We start from the raw sequence: 18,526 nt of genomic DNA, 5'->3' as shown, positions 1-18,526 counted from the left end.
ATGTAACTCAGGATCAGTACAGGATTAGTAATGTATGTACACAGTGACTGGACCAGCAGAATAGTGAGTGCAGCTCTGGAGTATAATACAGGATGTAACTCAGAATCAGTACATGATAAGTAATGTAATGTACACAGTAACTCCACCAGCAGAATAGTGAGTGCAGCTCTGGAGTATAATACAGGATGTAACTCAGAATCAGTACACGATAAGTAATGTAATGTACACAGTAACTCCACCAGCAGAATAGTGAGTGCAGCTCTGGAGTATAATACAGGATAAATAATGTAATACGTATACCATGTTATGGAGCTACTTCCCCTTTAAAAGAGAAATGAGTGGGCACATGTTGAGCAGAACTTGTGGACCAGTTCACAATGAAAGTTTAAAAATAAAATTCTAGATATGAAACCTGTAGACATTTCCCTGTTCTCAAAAATAATATTTTGCCGTCTGGTGGACTGACACGCTGTCTGCTGTCGTCAGATGTTTCCTCCTTTATTCCGTACAGTTACGAGGGGGATAAAAATAATATACGTTCTGCAACTGATTACAGGATAATAAAGTGGGAACGCAGATAACCAGCGACACCCTTGGGTGCTATTTTTGGTATATTTGAACGTCAGCGACCAAAGAAATTTATCAGAGCAGGGCTGACAGGAAGCAGGGGTCTTGTCTTATTGTAACTGACAGTTCACAAGCTGCATGCCAGTGTATGGAGCTCGCTGCAGCCTCTACTGGAAGAAGGGAGATTTCTCTGGACTCCATGAGTTCTACCAACTTATAACACTGACCAGTGAGGTAGGCCACTCAGGATTTCTTTATGGGGATATTTACAGGGCACAAAAGTCTTGCCCAAAATTTGTATCCAACTTTTTGTATTGAAATTTACAGGAAAATATTTTCTGCAACCAAAAAAATGCTAATATGGTTGCACCAGTTTGTGACACATGTTTATAGGAAATAAAAGCTCTGGTATGGCCCCAGTCATCCCTATAGGGCATAGTATATGGGCAGATGGGGCAAGTACAGTAGTGTTATTAATGAGACAGATTAAGATTTATAAGATTTCTATCTTTTTGTATTTATTTTTTTATTATTTTTCTTATTATTAGTTTTATTTTAAAAAAAATGTGATCCTTATTACTATTATATTATGATTACTATAGTTGTATTATATTATTATTATTATTATTATTAGATTGTTACTTTTAAAATATCATCAGTGTCATATTATTGTTTCTCTTATTGGTTATTGATTTTTATTACTAGTATTAATGCTACTTTTAGCATTCTTTTTATTATTATTATTAATGTGTTGACAAGGAGTCGGACACTGGAACCCAAGCACTATTTTTTGAGTGTTCCTCTACTCGGGATGGTTTCTAATATCATGTTTTGAAAAGATAATAGAATTTAAAACCTTATGCATTTGGTTGTTTGTTAGTTTTTTTGGATTTTTACTTTTTTTGTTGTATAAAGATTGGAAATATACAAATATTATTAAAAATAAAATTCCGTTACATCCCGTGATTTGTGTCCATGACTTGGGGCACCATTTATTTACAGAACAAAAAGCACAGAGAGCACATTAAAGAGCATTTCTCAGTGTGGGACTGAGGTTCCTTGGAACCTCCAGAAGAGATGATCCTGAGGTCCACCCTCCATCCATACAGGACATGTATAGGTCCTCTTAGTCTTTGTTGGTAGCATTGTACGCACAGGATGTATGCTGAATAAGATGTAGTGGTGGGCATCAAGGTCACCTCCAAATGGGGTTGTCTTCTGCTGGACCTTTGGAGCCCTGCTGTATGATATGGTCATTGGAGGTTCCTCTCTTTGGCCAGTTTGATCTTGTTCTCAACTCTAATCCCTCTATGAGTTTATGTTTTCAGGGTTTGTGTAGTACATTTTTTAACCTTCTAAGGACCACACACCATAAATGTATGGCACGTGGTCTTGGACTTTTAAGTAAAGCCATTGTAAATGTACAATCTGCAATCTGACATTCTAGCCACACACCATGCAAATTACTTTTTACTTTTTTAAAGGTTTTTTGGCCTCGCATTTCTCAGTTAATGTGAGACATCTTGAAGAATACGGCATCTTAGAATTTTGGTAATATTTGGATAATATCTACGAATTAGGAACTATGCCCGTTCTTTCCATGGTTCCAAATTGGTACTTAAAGAAATAGCGATTTACTTTTATTATGGAGTTGCCTACAAATATTTTAGTCTTCACTTTTTTTTTTTGAGAAGCAGAAAATATTGGGTTTTTGTTATTTTAGAAAATTAAGTTCATATATTAATTAGTTAATTATTGTTATTATTTCATTTGAATAGTTAGTAATTTTCAGTGTTTTTTTTAGAATTTTATAAAAGTGCATCGTAAATCATCTCTATCATATTTTTGATTTTTACAAGACCTCATTATAGATCCAGGAAAAAATATTTAGTAAATTTAAATTAGCCTTAATCCATAAGGCATTTCTATGTGTATAGACGCACAATATATCGTCTTCCAGTGGGCGTAGTTGTTTAGATGACATAAAGGGATGTTAGATGACATAAAGGGTATGCAGACTTCGATGACATAAAGGGTATGCAGACTTCGATGACATAAAGGGTATGCAGACTTCGATGACATAAAGGGTATGCAGACTTCGATGACATAAAGGGTATGCAGACTTCGATGACATAAAGGGTATGCAGACTTCGATGACATAAAGGGTATGCAGACTTCGATGACATAAAGGGTATGTAGACTTCGATGACATAAAGGGTATGCAGACTTCGATGACATAAAGGGTATGTAGACTTCGATGACAAAAAGGGTATGTAGACTCCGATGACATAAAGGGTATGCAGACTTCGATGACATAAAGGGTATGTAGACTTCGATGACATGGGTATGTATGTAGACTTCGATGACATAAAGGGTATGTAGACTTCGATGACATAAAGGGTATGCAGACTTCGATGACATAAAGGGTATGTAGACTTCGATGACATAAAGGGTATGTAGACTTCGATGACATGGGTATGTATGTAGACTTCGATAACCTAAAGGGTATGTAGACTTCGATGACATAAAGGGTATGTAGACTTCGATGACATAAAGGGTATGTAGACTTCAATGACATAAAGGGCATGCAGACTTTGGCAACCAATTTTTTTACTGCTCTGATTTATCTAAAACCAAAAAAATGAAGCAATTCTAGAAATAGTGTTGATTAGAAACCTGCTACTGTATTGAGTATGCAGCTCTATGTGTCTTTATGAATATAGACTACAAGCAAATAGTTTAAGTTTTCCAACGAGAAGGAGTTTACGGCACAACCGTTAAATCCTTAATCTTTTTGTTTTAGTAAATCCATAAAAATCCAATGGTTTCTAAGAGAAAACATGTTCAGACCAAAACACTCCATGGCAATGACTTTCAGACCTACTAGTCCTCTTTCACAGCCATGGTGCTGAGAATGTCAGGAGGTATTATATAGTGCCCACCCTTCCATCTCAGGTTTACACATGTGGAAGTGTAATTAAGAACATATATACACAATACATACACCCCCTGTCTCAGGTGCACACATGTGGAAGGACAATTAACCCCTTCGTGACCACCCATACACCTTTCTACAGAGGTCACTAAGGGACTTTAGGCTGGACCGGCGCTTTTTTTTTTATAAATACAAATTCTAGTAAAATAAATTTTCCATTGAAAATACACTTTTCGATTAACTAAATTGCAAAACTAAAATGTCCCCCACATGTTTGGTATCGCCGCATCCATAATGACGCGCACTACACAAATATCATGTAAATTATCCTGTATGGTGAACGCTGTAACACTTTTTTTTTTTTTTATGGCAGAATTGCTCTTTTATTCTTAGATGAGCCATAACTTTTTTTTTTTTCTGCAGGAGAAGGTGTACTTTGTAATTTACTTTTGCATAGAAAAAAATTCCAAACGGAGTGAGATTGGGAAAAAAAAAATACAAGTACACCACAGTTTTATGGGTTTTGGCATTCCCTGTGTGGTAAAGCGGACCCATAACCTTCATTCTCCAAGTCAGTACAATTACAGTGATATCACATTTATATAGTTTTTCTGGTGTTTTAATACCTAAAAACAAATAAAAGCAGAGCTATGTGAGGGCTAGTTTTTGTGATGCGATCTATACTTCTTAAGGATACCATTTTAAGGTTGTATGACTTTTTGATCACTTTGTTTTTTATTTAATTTTGGAGGTGAAGAAACAAAAATACAGCGAACCGACCATTTTCAGTTTTTTTCAATTACATCGTTCAATGCATAGGCGTTTTTGGACACAGCAATACTGGTAATTTTTCTTTATTCTGGGGAAAAGGGTTGATTAGAATTTTTATATATTTTTTTATATATTTTTTAAAACTTTTTTTTTAAAACTTTTTTGAAGTCACCCTAAGTGACTATAACATGCGCTCTTTAGTTTGCAACTTTTAATGGATATCTATCCAAATACAGACATTAGCTTCGGGTGTCAGCGACTATGGCGCCCACTACGCTTAGACGTTAGATCCATCTTTTAATCCCTCCCTTACGCCATACACGTATGGCACTGGGACTCGAGTTAACTGCTGTGTAGTGCACCCAACATAAGCAAGATTTCAAATGGTACATTAGATGCAGTACATGACATATTTAGTATTTCAGTTAGGGCTCATGCAAACAGCGGGTCTGCAATATGCGGACACCGGCCGTGTGCTCCCAGTATTACGGATGAGGACCCATTCACTTGAATTGGTCCGCAATCCGGGAGATGTGGTGCGGTGTGGAGAGGAAGCACAGATCGGAAGCCCACGGAAGCACTACAGAGTGGTGTTTCTGTCCGTGCCTCCGCACCGCAAAAAAATAGAACATGTTCTATTTTTTGACGGTGCGGACGGATCACAGACCAATTCAGTTGAATGGGTCTCGATCCGTTCTGGCCGCCGCACGGATGTTGCCCGTGCATTGGGGACCGCAAATTGCGGTCCCCAATGCCCGGAACGGCCGCACAACGGCCGTGTGCATGGGCCCTTAATCAGATGTTTTTCTCTTCTCTCCATTTATCCTGTCCATTATTTTATGTATAAATTTCTGTTTTCTGGAGATTTTTTGATTTGATGGAGCCTGTTTGTCATAGCCATGTTGTGGTTGGATTCTGAGACCTATGACTTAAGGAGGTAAGATCATTCCAGACCCTTCCCACCAACCACTCCCCCCCTACCCCCAGTAAGCACACAAAACCTGAATTCTTGGTGGAAAGGCCATAGCAGCCGTTTATTAAATAACAATATTTTATCCAACATTATTATAATGCAAACATGAGATATACATATATGCAAACATCAACAGTACAATGTCCCAACAATCCCTTTGCAGAAGGATCCTAGAAGGCAACCCAAGGAAGCTGCTATCTTCACTCCTCACATCTTATCCTTTTACCCTCGGCCGCACTCTCCGACCCAAGGGCACCGAATCCTCCAAAATCCATATCTTCCTCTACCCCTGTAGGCCTTTTAGCCCAACAGGAGCCCCCCAGCTTTCAGCTTACCAAACCACATAAGATGCACGCTCCAACGTGTCATGCACCTAATAAAACGTAGAATTGCCTTCCAGGACCCCCCGTTAACCTGCCCCCTGCTATGACATGAAAAAAGTCCCCCCGAAACAACTTAAAACAGGGCGGGTGGGTGGGCAACTCGCCTAGGCGCAACGGACACTAACCCTAGCCCCTAACCCTAGCCTAAATACGGCGCGCGAACTCCCTGCCACCCCCACAGACCCTCCCCAGAAACACTCCCCCTTTCCTAACCACATTAACCCTAACTTGCCTGGACACTTCCCCCTTCCAGTCAATTTCCACTGCGCTACATCTGCGCCTCGCTCCGTTGTCATACATCAGACTGGAGTTGGCAGTTTGTATTTTTAGCAGAAAACATCCTGGTTTTCAGATTTCCCTGAGCTTGTCGCCCTTTTTTTTGAGATAATGAAACTGTTCAGTGGAGATAGTGACTTATGGGGGTTGTTGTCTTTCTGGGGTAATTCCTACGTCTTTAGGAGCTCAGTGCACATCCTGATTCTGGGGCTTTTGCCTGATGGTAGCTTGGGTGCCTTTGATGTTAGGCATTTGTATAGGTGCAAGGCCGGGAGTGTATAGTGCAATGGTCGGCGTATGGTACAGGAGTCAGTAACCAGGCTAGATTTAACAGAATAAATATTTCTCTTTACTGCAGAGCAAAATAGGAGCTGTAATACATCCAGTGATAGCAAAAGACAGTTCCAACCATACACAGTGCAATTCTTCCCAGATAACGATGTATGGATTTAAACAAGGAATCAGGATGGGAGTAATGGTCCTCTTTACTCTCTATCTGTGTCAAGTCTCTTCCTGCAGAATCTATGGCAGGTAATCGTACCCTTGCAGTGGTGGCAGCAATGTCACAGGGTTTTAGTGATATGACTGGCCAAGTCATATCCAAGTATGAAGGGTGTCTGAACGGTGTCCCTCACAGCAGTAAAGTCTTAACAGCTTTAGTAGCAGGTTGCCTTACTGACTCTAGTGTTTGGCCATGCAGTTCTCCAGTTATCTCATTTGTCTTACTCTTTCTTTTCCTCTGTAAATGATGCAGAGATCATTGAGTCTGTGTAGCTTTATGGGCCTAAGAAGAGGGAGCTCAAGTCACAGCTTTCTTTCTTCACAAACTCTAACTCTCAAACTGAATATCCTGGATCCTCACCCAACCTCCTGCAGGGGCTGGGTGGACCTACTCTAATTGGATGCCCCACTACACTGCACTAGCATGCTGCGGGTCCCAGCAGTCAAACAGCATCCCTGCTGCTAGACAAAGCCACCCTGGCAACTGGATCCCACCAACCCGCCAGCACAGCACCACAGCAACAATAGCAACCATGCAGTACCGCACCGTGTCAACAGATGTCAGAAACTCACCTTTCCATGTGCTCTCAGGAACTCCAACTGAGAACTGGTAGGAATTTATTAACCTTATGCAGTCTCCTGCCTGCTGGCGTGGTGCTGCAGTGGTGGTGGTCGCCACGTGGCGCTACACCAATTTAGAGTAGATATCCCCATATACCATACATAACATATACTAATACCTTGTGTACCCTATGTAGATTAGGGTTTGGTATACTATTATTCACGCTGAGAAGCGATATGAATTGTGCTGAGAAGCAATTGTACAGTAGATCAATGCATAGCATGGGGATGTGCGAGCCGTGCTTTTTTTTTCTCTTTTTTTCGAAATTGTTTGGGCACTATATGATGACATTGTTTGGGCACTGTATGATGGCATTGTTTGGGCACTGTATGATGGCATTGTTCAGGCACTGTATGATGGCATTCTTTGGGCACTGTATGATGGCATTGTTTGGGCACTGTATGATGGAATTGTGTGGGCACTGTATGATGGAATTGTTTGGGCACTGTATGATGGCATTGTTCAGGCACTGTATGATGGCATTCTTTGGGCACTGTATGATGGCATTGTTCAGGCAGTGTATGATGGCATTGTTTGGGCACTGTATGATGGAATTCTTTGGGCACTGTATGATGGCATTCTTTGGGCACTGTATGATGGCATTGTTCAGGCAGTGTATGATGGCATTCTTTGGGCACTGTATGATGGCATTGTTTGGGCACTGTATGATGGCATTGTTCAGGCAGTGTATGATGGCATTGTTCAGGCAGTGTATGATGGCATTGTTTGGGCACTGTATGATGGCATTGTTTGGGCACTGTATGATGGCATTGTTTGGGCACTGTATGATGGCATTGTTCAGGCAGTGTATGATGGCATTGTTTGGGCACTGTATGATGGCATTGTTCAGGCAGTGTATGATGGCATTGTTCAGGCAGTGTATGATGGCATTGTTCAGGCAGTGTATGATGGCATTGTTTGGGGCTATTATGGGACTCTTATTTGTATACATGTCCTTAAAAATAGTGTTGATCACGAATATTCGAATTGCGAATTTTAATCGCGAATATCGGCACTTCGAGAATTTGCGAATATTTCGAATATCGCAAAATATATTCGTAATTGTGAATATTCGATTTTTGGGAAAATACCAGTGCATGCGAATTTTCGCAATCAAGAAAATAATGCCTGGAGATCATGAATTCGGGAATTCTCGAATATATGGCGAATATTCGCCCAAATATTCGTGAAATATCGCGAATTCGAATATTGCCCCTGCTGCTCATCACTACTTAAAAGCTAATATGATGGTGCTGCCAGGCACCAGGACCCAGGTTTGACTAATACGCCTGCGTTCCCTATAATTATCCGCAGCTCCATTCATTGAGAAGTGCATAGTTGGAATAGTCACTGTTAGGCGTCCTGCACACGACCGTTGTGTGCACCCGTGGCCGTTGTCCCGTTTTCCGTTTTTTTTCGCGGACCCATTGACTTTCAATGGGTCCGTGGAAAAATCGGAAAATGCACCGTTTTGCAGCCGAGGCCGTGATCCGTGTATCCTGTCCGTCAAAAAAATATGACCTGTCCTATTTTTTTGACGGACAACGGTTCACGGACCCATTCAAGTCAATGGGTCCGTGAAAGAACACGGATGCACACAAGATTGGCATCCGTGTCCGTGATCCGTGGCCGTAGGTTGCTTTCATACAGACGGATCCGAAGATCCGTCTGCATAAAAGCTTTTTCTGATCTAAGTTTTCACTTCGTGAAAACTCATTTCCGACAGTATATTCTAACACAGAAGCGTTCCCATGGTGATGGGGACGCTTCTAGTTAGAATACACTACAAACTTTGTACAAGACTGCCCCCTGCTGCCTGGCAGCACCCGATCTCTTACAGGGGGATATGATAGCACAATTAACCCCTTCAGGTGCGGCACCTAAAGGGGTTAATTGTACTATCATATTCCCCTGTAAGAGATCAGGGCTGCCAGGCAGCAGGGGGCAGTCCCCCCACCCCTCCCCAGTTTGAATATCGTTGGTGGCACAGTGTGCGCCCACCATCGCCCCCCCTCCCTCCCTCTATTGTAATAAATCGTTGGTGGCACAGTGTGCGCCCACCATCGCCCCCCCTCCCTCCCTCTATTGTAATAAATCGTTGGTGGCACAGTGTGCACCCCCCATCGGCCCCCCTCCCTCTATAGCAGTAACAACATTGGTGGCAGTGTGCGGCCTCCCATTCCCCCCCCCCCATCATTGGTGGCAGCGGAGTTCCGATCGGAGTCCCAGTTTAATCGCTGGGGCTCCGATCGGTAACCATGGCAACCAGGAAGCTACTGCAGCCCTGGTTGCCATGGTTACTTAGCAATAGTACAACAGTAGAAGATTCATACTTACCTGCTTGCTGCTGCGATGTCTGTGAACGGCCGGGAGCTCCTCCTACTGGTAAGTGACAGTTCTTTAGCAATGCGCCGCACAGACCTGTCACTTACCAGTAGGAGGAGCTCCCGGCCGGACACAGACATCGCAGCAGCAAGCAGGTAAGTATGAATCTTCTACTGTTGTACTATTGCTAAGTAACCATGGCAACCAGGACTGCAGTAGCGTCCTGGTTGCCATGGTTACCGATCAGAGCCCCAGCGATTAAACTGGGACTCCGATCGGAACTCCGCTGCCACCAATGATGGGGGGGGAATGGGAGGCCGCACACTGCCACCAATGTTGTTACTGCTATAGAGGGAGTGGGGGGGCCGATGGTGGTTGGCACACTGTGCCACCAACGATTTAATACAATAGAGGGAGGGAGGGGGGGCGATGGTGGGCGCACACTGTGCCACCAGCGATTTATTACAATAGAGGGAGGGAGGGGGGGGGCGATGGTGGGCGCACACTGTGCCACCAACGATTTCTAACATTAGAGGGAGGAAGGGGGGGCCCGATGGGGGGCGCACACTGTGCCACCAACGATATTCAATCTGGGGAGGGGGGGGTCTGCCCCCTGCTGCCTGGCAGCCCTGATCTCTTACAGGGGAATATGATAGTACAATTAACCCCTTTAGGTGCCGCACCTGAAGGGGTTAATTGTGCTATCATATCCCCCTGTAAGAGATCGGGTGCTGCCAGGCAGCAGGGGGCAGTCTTGTACAAAGTTTGTAGTGTATTCTAACCTGAAGTGTCCCCATCACCATGGGAACACCTCTGTGTTAGAATATACTGTCGGATCTGAGGTTCACGAAGTAGCTCATATCCGACAGTATATTCTAACATAGAGGCGTTCCCATGGTGATGGGGACGCTTCAAGTTAAAATATACCATCGGATTGGAGAAAACTCCAATCCGATGGTATAAAAGAACTCCAGACTTTACATTGAAAGTCAATGGGGACGGATCCGTTTGAAATGGCACCATATTGTGTCAACATCAAACGGATCCGTCCCCATTGACTTGCATTGTAATTCAGGACGGATCCGTTTGGCTCCACACGGCCAGGCGGACACCAAAACGACTTTTTTTTCATGTCCGTGGATCCTCCAAAAATCAAGGAAGACCCACGGACGAAAAAACGGTCACGGATCACGGACCCACGGACCCCGTTTTTGCGGACCGTGAAAAAAAACTGTCGTGTGCAGGAGGCCTTAATGAAACTCCAAATACAGGTATTATTTGCGCACTGTATGCCTCTGTTATATAGCTGCTTTGTGGTAGTATTGTGGAGACACTGGAGAGCACTGTTACTTGGACACTGTATGGCAGCATTATTTGGGCACTATAACGATAGCTTTGTTTGGGGACTATTTAAGGGCTCAATTTGGGCATCATATTATTATTACTGTTATTTTTTTACTGTATCCTTTTTGTACAAAGAAATGTAGTGATGGTGGCTCTTTGTAGTATGTTAACCCCTTCCAGACACAACCAGTTTTCACCTGCAGGACCCAGCTGAATTTTGCACATCTCACATATAATTTTATGTGGTAATAACTTTGGAATGGTCTTTCCGAGCGATAATTAAATTTTTTATTTTTTTATAAAATATTATACTTCATCTTAGTGGTAAAATTTAGCCGATATAAATACCTTTATTTATCAAAAAAATCCCAAATTTGCTGAACATTTTTTAAAAATTGCAATTTTCTAAATTTACATTTCTCTGCTTTTAAGACATAGTGATACCCGGTAAAATAGTTACCATAGGTCTATTTAATGTTGTCATTATTTTCTAACTGTAATTTTATTTTTTTTAGAATGTTAGAAGGCTTATAATGTTAGTATCAGCTTTTTTCAAATTTTCAAGAAAATTTCCAAAAGCGACTTTTTTAAAGAACCAATTTAGTTCTGAAATGACTTTGAAAAGCTCACATAATTGAAACCACCTATAAATGACCCCATTTTAGAAACTACACCCAAGTGTTTCAAAATCGATTTTAGAAACTTTGTTAACCCTTTATATGTTCCACTGGAATTAAAGCAAAATGAATTTTTGCTGAATTTCCATTGTAATCAGTTTTTCCTATAACAAAGTGTGTTACAAGGTTTATGTGCCTGTGCCTGCCCGAGCAGCTGACAGGAGCCTGCCCAGTGAATACAAGTCAGAGGGTTTGTACTGTGTATGTATGTGATTTGTCTGTCTGTATATGTCTTTATCACTGTTCGTAAACTTTTTTTTATTCATTTAGACTGTGTTAAGCTTATCTTATTCCCAGATTTCAGAATTCACGGTAAAAACACACAGCAAGAGTTAACAGCAATTTATGACCCTGATCCTGTAGTTTAGGCCTCTTTCACACTACCGTTTTTTTTTTTCGTTTTGCGGTCCGTTTTTTGCGTTCCGTATACAGTCCGTATACAGAACCATTCATTTCAATGGTTCCGCAAAAAAAACCTGAATGTGTTCCGTATGCATTACGTTTCCGTATTTCCGTTTTTCCGTTCCGTTGAAAGATAGAACATGTCCTCTATTTGGCCACAAATCACGGTCCGTGGCTCCATTCAAGTCAATGGGTCCGCAAAAGAAAACGGAACACATACGGAAATGCATCCGTATGTCTTCCGTATCCGTTCCGTTTTTTGCGGAACCATCTATTGAAAATGTTATGCCCAGCCCAATTTTTTCCATGTAATTACTGTATAGTGTATATGCCATACGGAAAAACGGAACGGAAACGGAAACACAACGGAAGCAAAAAACGGAACAACGGATCCGTTAAAAACGGAACGCAAAACACTGAATTCAACATACTGTAGTGTGAAAGAGGCCTTACCATGTGGTCTTAAACTGCTGTATTTTTTCTAATAAAATGTTGCTTAGGCCTCCTGCACACAACCGTTTTTTTCCCCATTTACTGGCCGTTTTTTGCGTTCCGTATACGGTCCGTATACGGAACCATTCATTTCAATGGTTCCTCAAAAAAAAACGGAATGTACTCCGTATGGAATATACAGTATACAGTAATTACATAGATAAAATTGGGCTGGGCATAACATTTTCAATAGATGGTTCAGCAAAAAACGGAACGGAAACGGAAGACATACGGATGCATTTCCGTATGTGTTCCGTTTTTTTTGCTGACCCATTGACTTGAATAGAGCCACAGAACGTGATTTGCGGGCAATAATAGGACATGTTCTATCTTTAAGGGTCCATTCACACGTCCGTTGTTTCTTTCCTGATCTGTTCCGTTTTTTGCGGAACAGATCTGGACCAGATCTGGACCCATTAATTTTCAATGGGTCCTGAAAAAATATCAGACATTGTGCTGTCCGATTTTTTTTCAGGACCCATTGAAAATGAATGGGTCCAGATCTGGTCCAGATCTGTTCCGCAAAAAACGGAACAGATCAGGAAAGAAACAACGGACGTGTGAATGGACCCTAAATGGAACGGAAAAACGGAAATACGGAAACGGAATGCATACAGAGTACATTCCGTTTTTTTGGAGGAACCATTGAAATGAATGGTTCCATATATACGGAACGCAAAAAACGGCCAGTAAACGGTAAAAAAAAACGGTCGTGTGCATTCTGTTTCCATATTTCAGTTTTTCCGTTCCGTTTAAAGATAGAACATGTCCTATTATTGCCCGCAAATCACGTTCCGTGGCTCCATTCAAGTCAATGGGTCAGCAAAAAAACGGAACACATACGGAAATGCATCCGTATGTCTTCCGTTTCCGTTCCGTTTTTTGCTGAACCATCTATTGAAAATGTTATGCCCAGCCCAATTTTATCTATTTAATTACTGTATACTGTATATTCCATACGGAAAAACAGACCGGAAGGACAGATCCAGCATTCGGGTATTTTGAATGCCAGATCCGGCACTAATACATTCCTATGGAAAAAAATGCCAGATCCGGCATTCAGGCAAGTTTTCAGTTTTTTCCCGCCGGAGATAAAACCGTAGCATGCTACGGTTTAATCTTTTGCCAGATCAGTCAAAATGACTGAACTGAAGACATCCTGATGCATCCTGAACGGATTACTCTCCATTCAGAATGCATGGGGATATGCCTGATCAGTTCTTTTTCGGTATAGAGCCCCTGTGACGGAACTCTATGCCGGAAAAGAAAAACGCTAATGTGAAAGTAGCCTAAACTCCAGATTTTTTGTTCTCAATTTGCTATGCATTTTTACTGAATACAGCAACACTCCATATGTGGCTGTAAACTGCACACTGTATGGGCACACTTCAGGGCTCAGAAAGGAAGGAGCGCCATTTGGCTTCTGGAGAGCAGATTCCTCTGAAACTGTTCTTGAGTGCCATGTCACATTTGCAGAGCCCCTGAAGTACCTCTATGGTGGAAGCCCACAAAAATTGAATCAATTGTGGAAACTAAGCCCTTCAAGGAATTCACCTAGCGGTTATATTGGCTTAACCCCACAGTTGTTTCATAGAATTTTTTTAAATTGGGACATGAAATGAAAAATGACATTGTATTTTAATTATATGTAGGTTTAACCTCAAATGTTTCAATTTCACAAGTGGTAATAGGAGAAGAAGCGCCCCAAATGTGTTACTTAACTTTCCTGAGTATAATAATATCCTCTATGTGGTCTTAAACTGTTGTTTGGGCACACTGTAGAGCCAACAACTGGAGCGGGTCTGAGGTGAAGTAAAAAAAAAAAAACCCCAAGAAGTGACCCCATTTTAGAAACCACACCCCTCACATAATTTACAAAGGGTGTAGTGAGCCTTTTGACCCCACAGGTGGTGCAAAGTGAAAATTGCAATTTTTCCTCAGATATAACATTTCAGTGCCCAATATGTTGTGCCCAGCATGTGCCAGTGCGGAAAGTAAGGCTTCTTGTTATTATGCTGTGCTTCCTGGTTGTAGAAACACCCTACATGTGGCCCTAATCTTTTGCCTGGACATACTACAGGATTCAGGAGTAAAAGAGGCCCATGTGCATTTGAGGCCCAATGTGGTGATTTACACCAACAACTGTAGAGGCTCTGGGGGGGAAATAATAAATGGAGACCCTGAGAAGTTACCCCATTTTGTAAACTCCACCCCTGAAGGTATTTATTGATGAATGGAGTGAGCATTTTGACGCCACAGGTATTTTGCAGAAAGTAATGTGCAATGGACCGTGCAAAATAAAATTGCAGCTTTTCAACATATGCATTTCAGTACCGAGTACATTGTGCACCCCGGTAAGAGACTTACACCATTTAAATCTTTAGGCAGGTACGGAAATTTCATAATTGTAGACATAAACTGCTGTATGGGCACATGGCAGAGCTCAGAAGGGAAGGAGCGCCATAAGGCTTTTGGAGTGAGGATTATGTTGGAATGGCTTGCGGGTGCTATATCACATTTCCAGAGACCCTGTGGTACCAATAAAGTGGAAACCACCAATAAGTGACCCTGTTTTAGAAAACACACCCCTAACATTATTTATCAATTGAAGTGAGCAAAATGAAAATTGAAGGTTTTCCCCAGATATGACATTTCAATACTCAATATATGCTCTGCTAACTGAGACTCATACCTCACCTCCTAAATTGTTAGGCGGTTACTGCATACTGAAATGCTACAAATGCGGCCATAAACTGCTGTTTGGGTATGCTGCAGTTTTCAGGAGGGAAAGACCACCTTTTGGTTTTTGATGGATTGTTTTACGGGTATCCTGTTGCTTTTGAACAGCCCTTGAGATACCAGTACAGCTATTTTCGGAGAACCACATGTTTTTTTTATTTTCTCTTGATGGAGCTGTGTAAGGGCTTATTTTTTGCAGTATGAGTTACTATTACCATTGGTTCTATTTTGGGGTACATAAATGTTTTGATCGCTCTTTATTTCGCTTTTTAGGAAGCGGGCTAAATAAAAGGCCGCAATTCTGTCACTGCCTTTTTGGGTTTTGTTACTTTGGCATACACCGTGCAGGAAAAATGACATGTTATAATAATTCTGCTGGTCAGTACGATTACAGAGATACCAATTTGATATTGTTTCTTTTATGTTTTATCACTTTAATAAAAACACAATAAAATATATATTTTTTAAATCATGTATTTGTGTCACCATTTTCTGAAAGCCATATTTTTATTTTATTTTTATCTGGCAATGGTCTTGTGTGAGAGCATTTTTTTTGCAAAATGATTTTTGCAAAATGATGTTGACGTTTTTATTTGGTGACGAAAAAAAAATAGCTGCTCTGTCATGATTTTATTTATTTTTTACAGCGTTCACCTAATGGGGTAGATCATGTGATATTTTTATATATCACTAAACAGTTCTTTTTATCACATCACTAAACGGTTCTTACAAAAATGTGACTCAAACGGAATGCTCTGTGCACTCCATGACGGTATGCAGAGTGCTCTGTACACCATATGGTGGTATACAAAGTGTTCTGTGCATCACATGGCAGTATGCAGATCACATGGCAGTATGCAGGGTGCTCTGTGTACCATAAAGCAGTATACAGCTGTACAGTTCTGTACATCATATGTCTGTGTGCAGCATGCTCAGTGGACTGTTTGGTAGTGTACAGAGAGTTCTGTTCATTATATGGCAGTATGCGTAGCGCTCCATGCATCCTATGGCTGTATGCAGCATGCTCCATGCACTATATGGCGGTATGCAGAGTGCTCTGTGCATTATATGGCAGTATGTGGGGTGCTCTTTCGATCATATGGCAGTACTGTATGTGGAGACTCTTTGTGTCTCCCCACAGGCTCCAAGTGCATGATGCAGCAGCTACAACCATTATGGTTACTTGACCTCTATTGAATATTCAATATATGATTTGTCTCTTGTTTTTAATCATTATTTTCATAAGTAGAGCAAGATTAGAAGATGTGGCCGGATCCATTAGACATAGCAGCGCTTCCACGCCGATCACCAGGAAATACTGACCTTAATTGCCTGTAAATAGTGCAGAGCAGAGTATGAGTATGTGACTATATGAGAAGATGTAAAATCATCACATAATATCCTTAGTTTTAAAGAATATAATGTTACCAAGGTAATAATACTAATACTAATAATAATAATATTACTAACACATTCCTACAGATATAACTGCTTGTCCTCTGTCATATTCAGCTGTCAGAGTCATCCTGGCCACTTGAGAGGGCAAAGTATTTTGGGTGACAACCACTAGAAGGAGCTATCACAATGCCCACTGGGGTCACCCTGCTCTAAACCTTCCCAATATCCTTCTTTCCCATTCCTAAATATACCTGGTGCATGCGAATAGTCTTTACTGGTTGTACGTGTCCTGAATTATCACATGACCAATGCATCTATAACGCCCTCTGCATGTCCTAGAGCAGATATACAAGCACTGTACAGGTAGTAGTGCAGTACGCAGACCTGCAGGGTATCGCGATGTGAGGTCACGGTTATTAGGCATACGAGGGTTGCTCTGGGTTACTCACAGTTTGTTGGGGGACCCTGGGCAGGCGTACAGCAGTGATGGAGAGGCTGGCACAGGGGTCCTCTGGGGCACTCTCTGTATATAGGGACCAGGCCTGATGGTGGATGAGGTGCCCTGGATGTTGCAGGTGTTTATTGTGCCTGGAGCAAGGTCCCTTTAAGATTTGTGACGCCAGTGCCTGTGACGGTGGCACACCGATTGGTAGTGGGAATAAGTGAGGAACACGTTGTTGTGGTGAACGAAAACTTCCTTTTACTCGAAAGAGTTAACTTTATACAGTCTTTGGTAAAGTTCCATGTGACAGTAGCAGGTATAAGCAGGCTTTCACAATAATGGCAGGTACAATGTGCTTGCAAAATACACAGAGGGTAAGAACACTTACAGACCAGGCTGCACTTTTCCTCAGAAATCCTGTGCACTATTCCTCAGAACTCCTGGCTGTCTCAGTCCCAAGGCCCGTATGCCCTAATGCTGGCTTTATCCTTGGTAGAAAACTTCCTCAGGTATATATCCTTGCTTTGGGTAAATCCTTCTGCCCTTCAGCTCTCTTGTCTAGCTGTCATTCTGGCTCCGCTCTGCTTGGTGGGAACTTGGCTTCTCTCAGGAGGCAAACCCTTCTCCTTGTGTCAATCTTCTGAGCTAACTCTGGCTCAGGATCCTCAGGCTGGCTAGTGTGCACTTACTAGTCCCTGGACTACACTAGAAGGCTAGACTGTCCAGCTACATGTCAGAAGCTCCCTTCATCTGTTGCCTAGCTAAAGTCCACACTACTTCTGACTTTACACTCCTCTCCCTGAACAGGACCTGACTATTTATATTAGGGGGTTCCCTATCTCCCTCTACTGCCTAGGAGGAGGAACTACACCCTAACAGGCCTGATACACAAATACACAGGGAAAATACACATGAAACATAACAATATGCATTAAAATGGAGTGTAAAGTGCAATGCCACTGTTCCACAGGAGGTGGAGGACAACGTGGCCCAATTGACCCTTGTGTAGTGCCCACATTTACCTAGTGGGAGCCTACAGTAGCTTCTTATTACCCCCTCATCTCTCACAGAATGCAGTCTCACAGACACATTCAGAGATATTCTGCAACTGCACCCCCTTCTACCCTCCTCTCCCAACCCCTCCTCTCAGCTCTTCTCATCTCATCTCCCTTCCTCTCCTTACTCCTCCTGTCCTCTCCCAACTCTCCCTTGCTCTCCTCCTCTCCCCTCCCCTACTCTTCCCTCCTCTCCTCCTTTTCTCTACTCTTCCCACCCATCTTATCCAACCCTCTTCTCTCCCATCCTCTCTGCTCTTCTCTCCCTTCTTCTCCCCTCTTGTCCTCTCCTCCTTTTCGCTTTTCTCACCCCTCTTCTCTTCTTACCTCATCTCCCCTCCTCTCTCCTCTTTTCCCCTACTCTCTGATCTTCTCCCATCTTCTCTTCTTCCCTTTTCTTCTCTCCTCTCCCCACTCTCTTCTCCTCTCCTCTTTGCTCCACCAACTTCTCCCATCACTTCCTCACCCCTCTTCTCCCCTACTCTTACCTATCTAATCCTCTCCTTTCATCTCTTCCCCCTTGTCGCCTCTCCCTTCCTCTCCTCTCTCCTCCTGCCCTCTCCCTACTCTCTTCTCCTCTCCTCTTTACTTCACTCTCTTCTCCCATTCCCTCCTCTTCTCCCC

The 18,526-nt window shown here is 42.3% G+C and overlaps 1 protein-coding gene across 2 annotated transcripts in view; it reads left to right on the top strand.

Moving 5' to 3' along the window:
• Positions 1-542: 542 nt before the first annotated feature.
• BLK (BLK proto-oncogene, Src family tyrosine kinase) overlaps positions 543-18,526 on the top strand; it is a 52,918-nt gene continuing 34,934 nt past the window's right edge. Inside the window, exon 1 of one of the 2 annotated variants that reach the window (XM_044289269.1) lies at positions 543-801. Coding sequence is in view for 1 of the 2 variants with exons in the window: in XM_044289268.1 (XP_044145203.1) it covers positions 16,429-16,439 (11 nt within the window). In the remaining variant the exon portion in view is untranslated. Of the gene's footprint in view, positions 802-16,318; positions 16,440-18,526 lie in introns of those variants that run through there. The other variant, XM_044289268.1, reaches the window with a different exon arrangement.

Source organism: Bufo gargarizans, chromosome 4, assembly GCF_014858855.1.
Source record: "Bufo gargarizans isolate SCDJY-AF-19 chromosome 4, ASM1485885v1, whole genome shotgun sequence".
Lineage (NCBI taxonomy): Eukaryota > Metazoa > Chordata > Amphibia > Anura > Bufonidae > Bufo > Bufo gargarizans.
The sequence above is the reverse complement of the archived record's forward strand: the minus strand, read 5'-3'. Positions and strand labels throughout refer to the sequence as shown.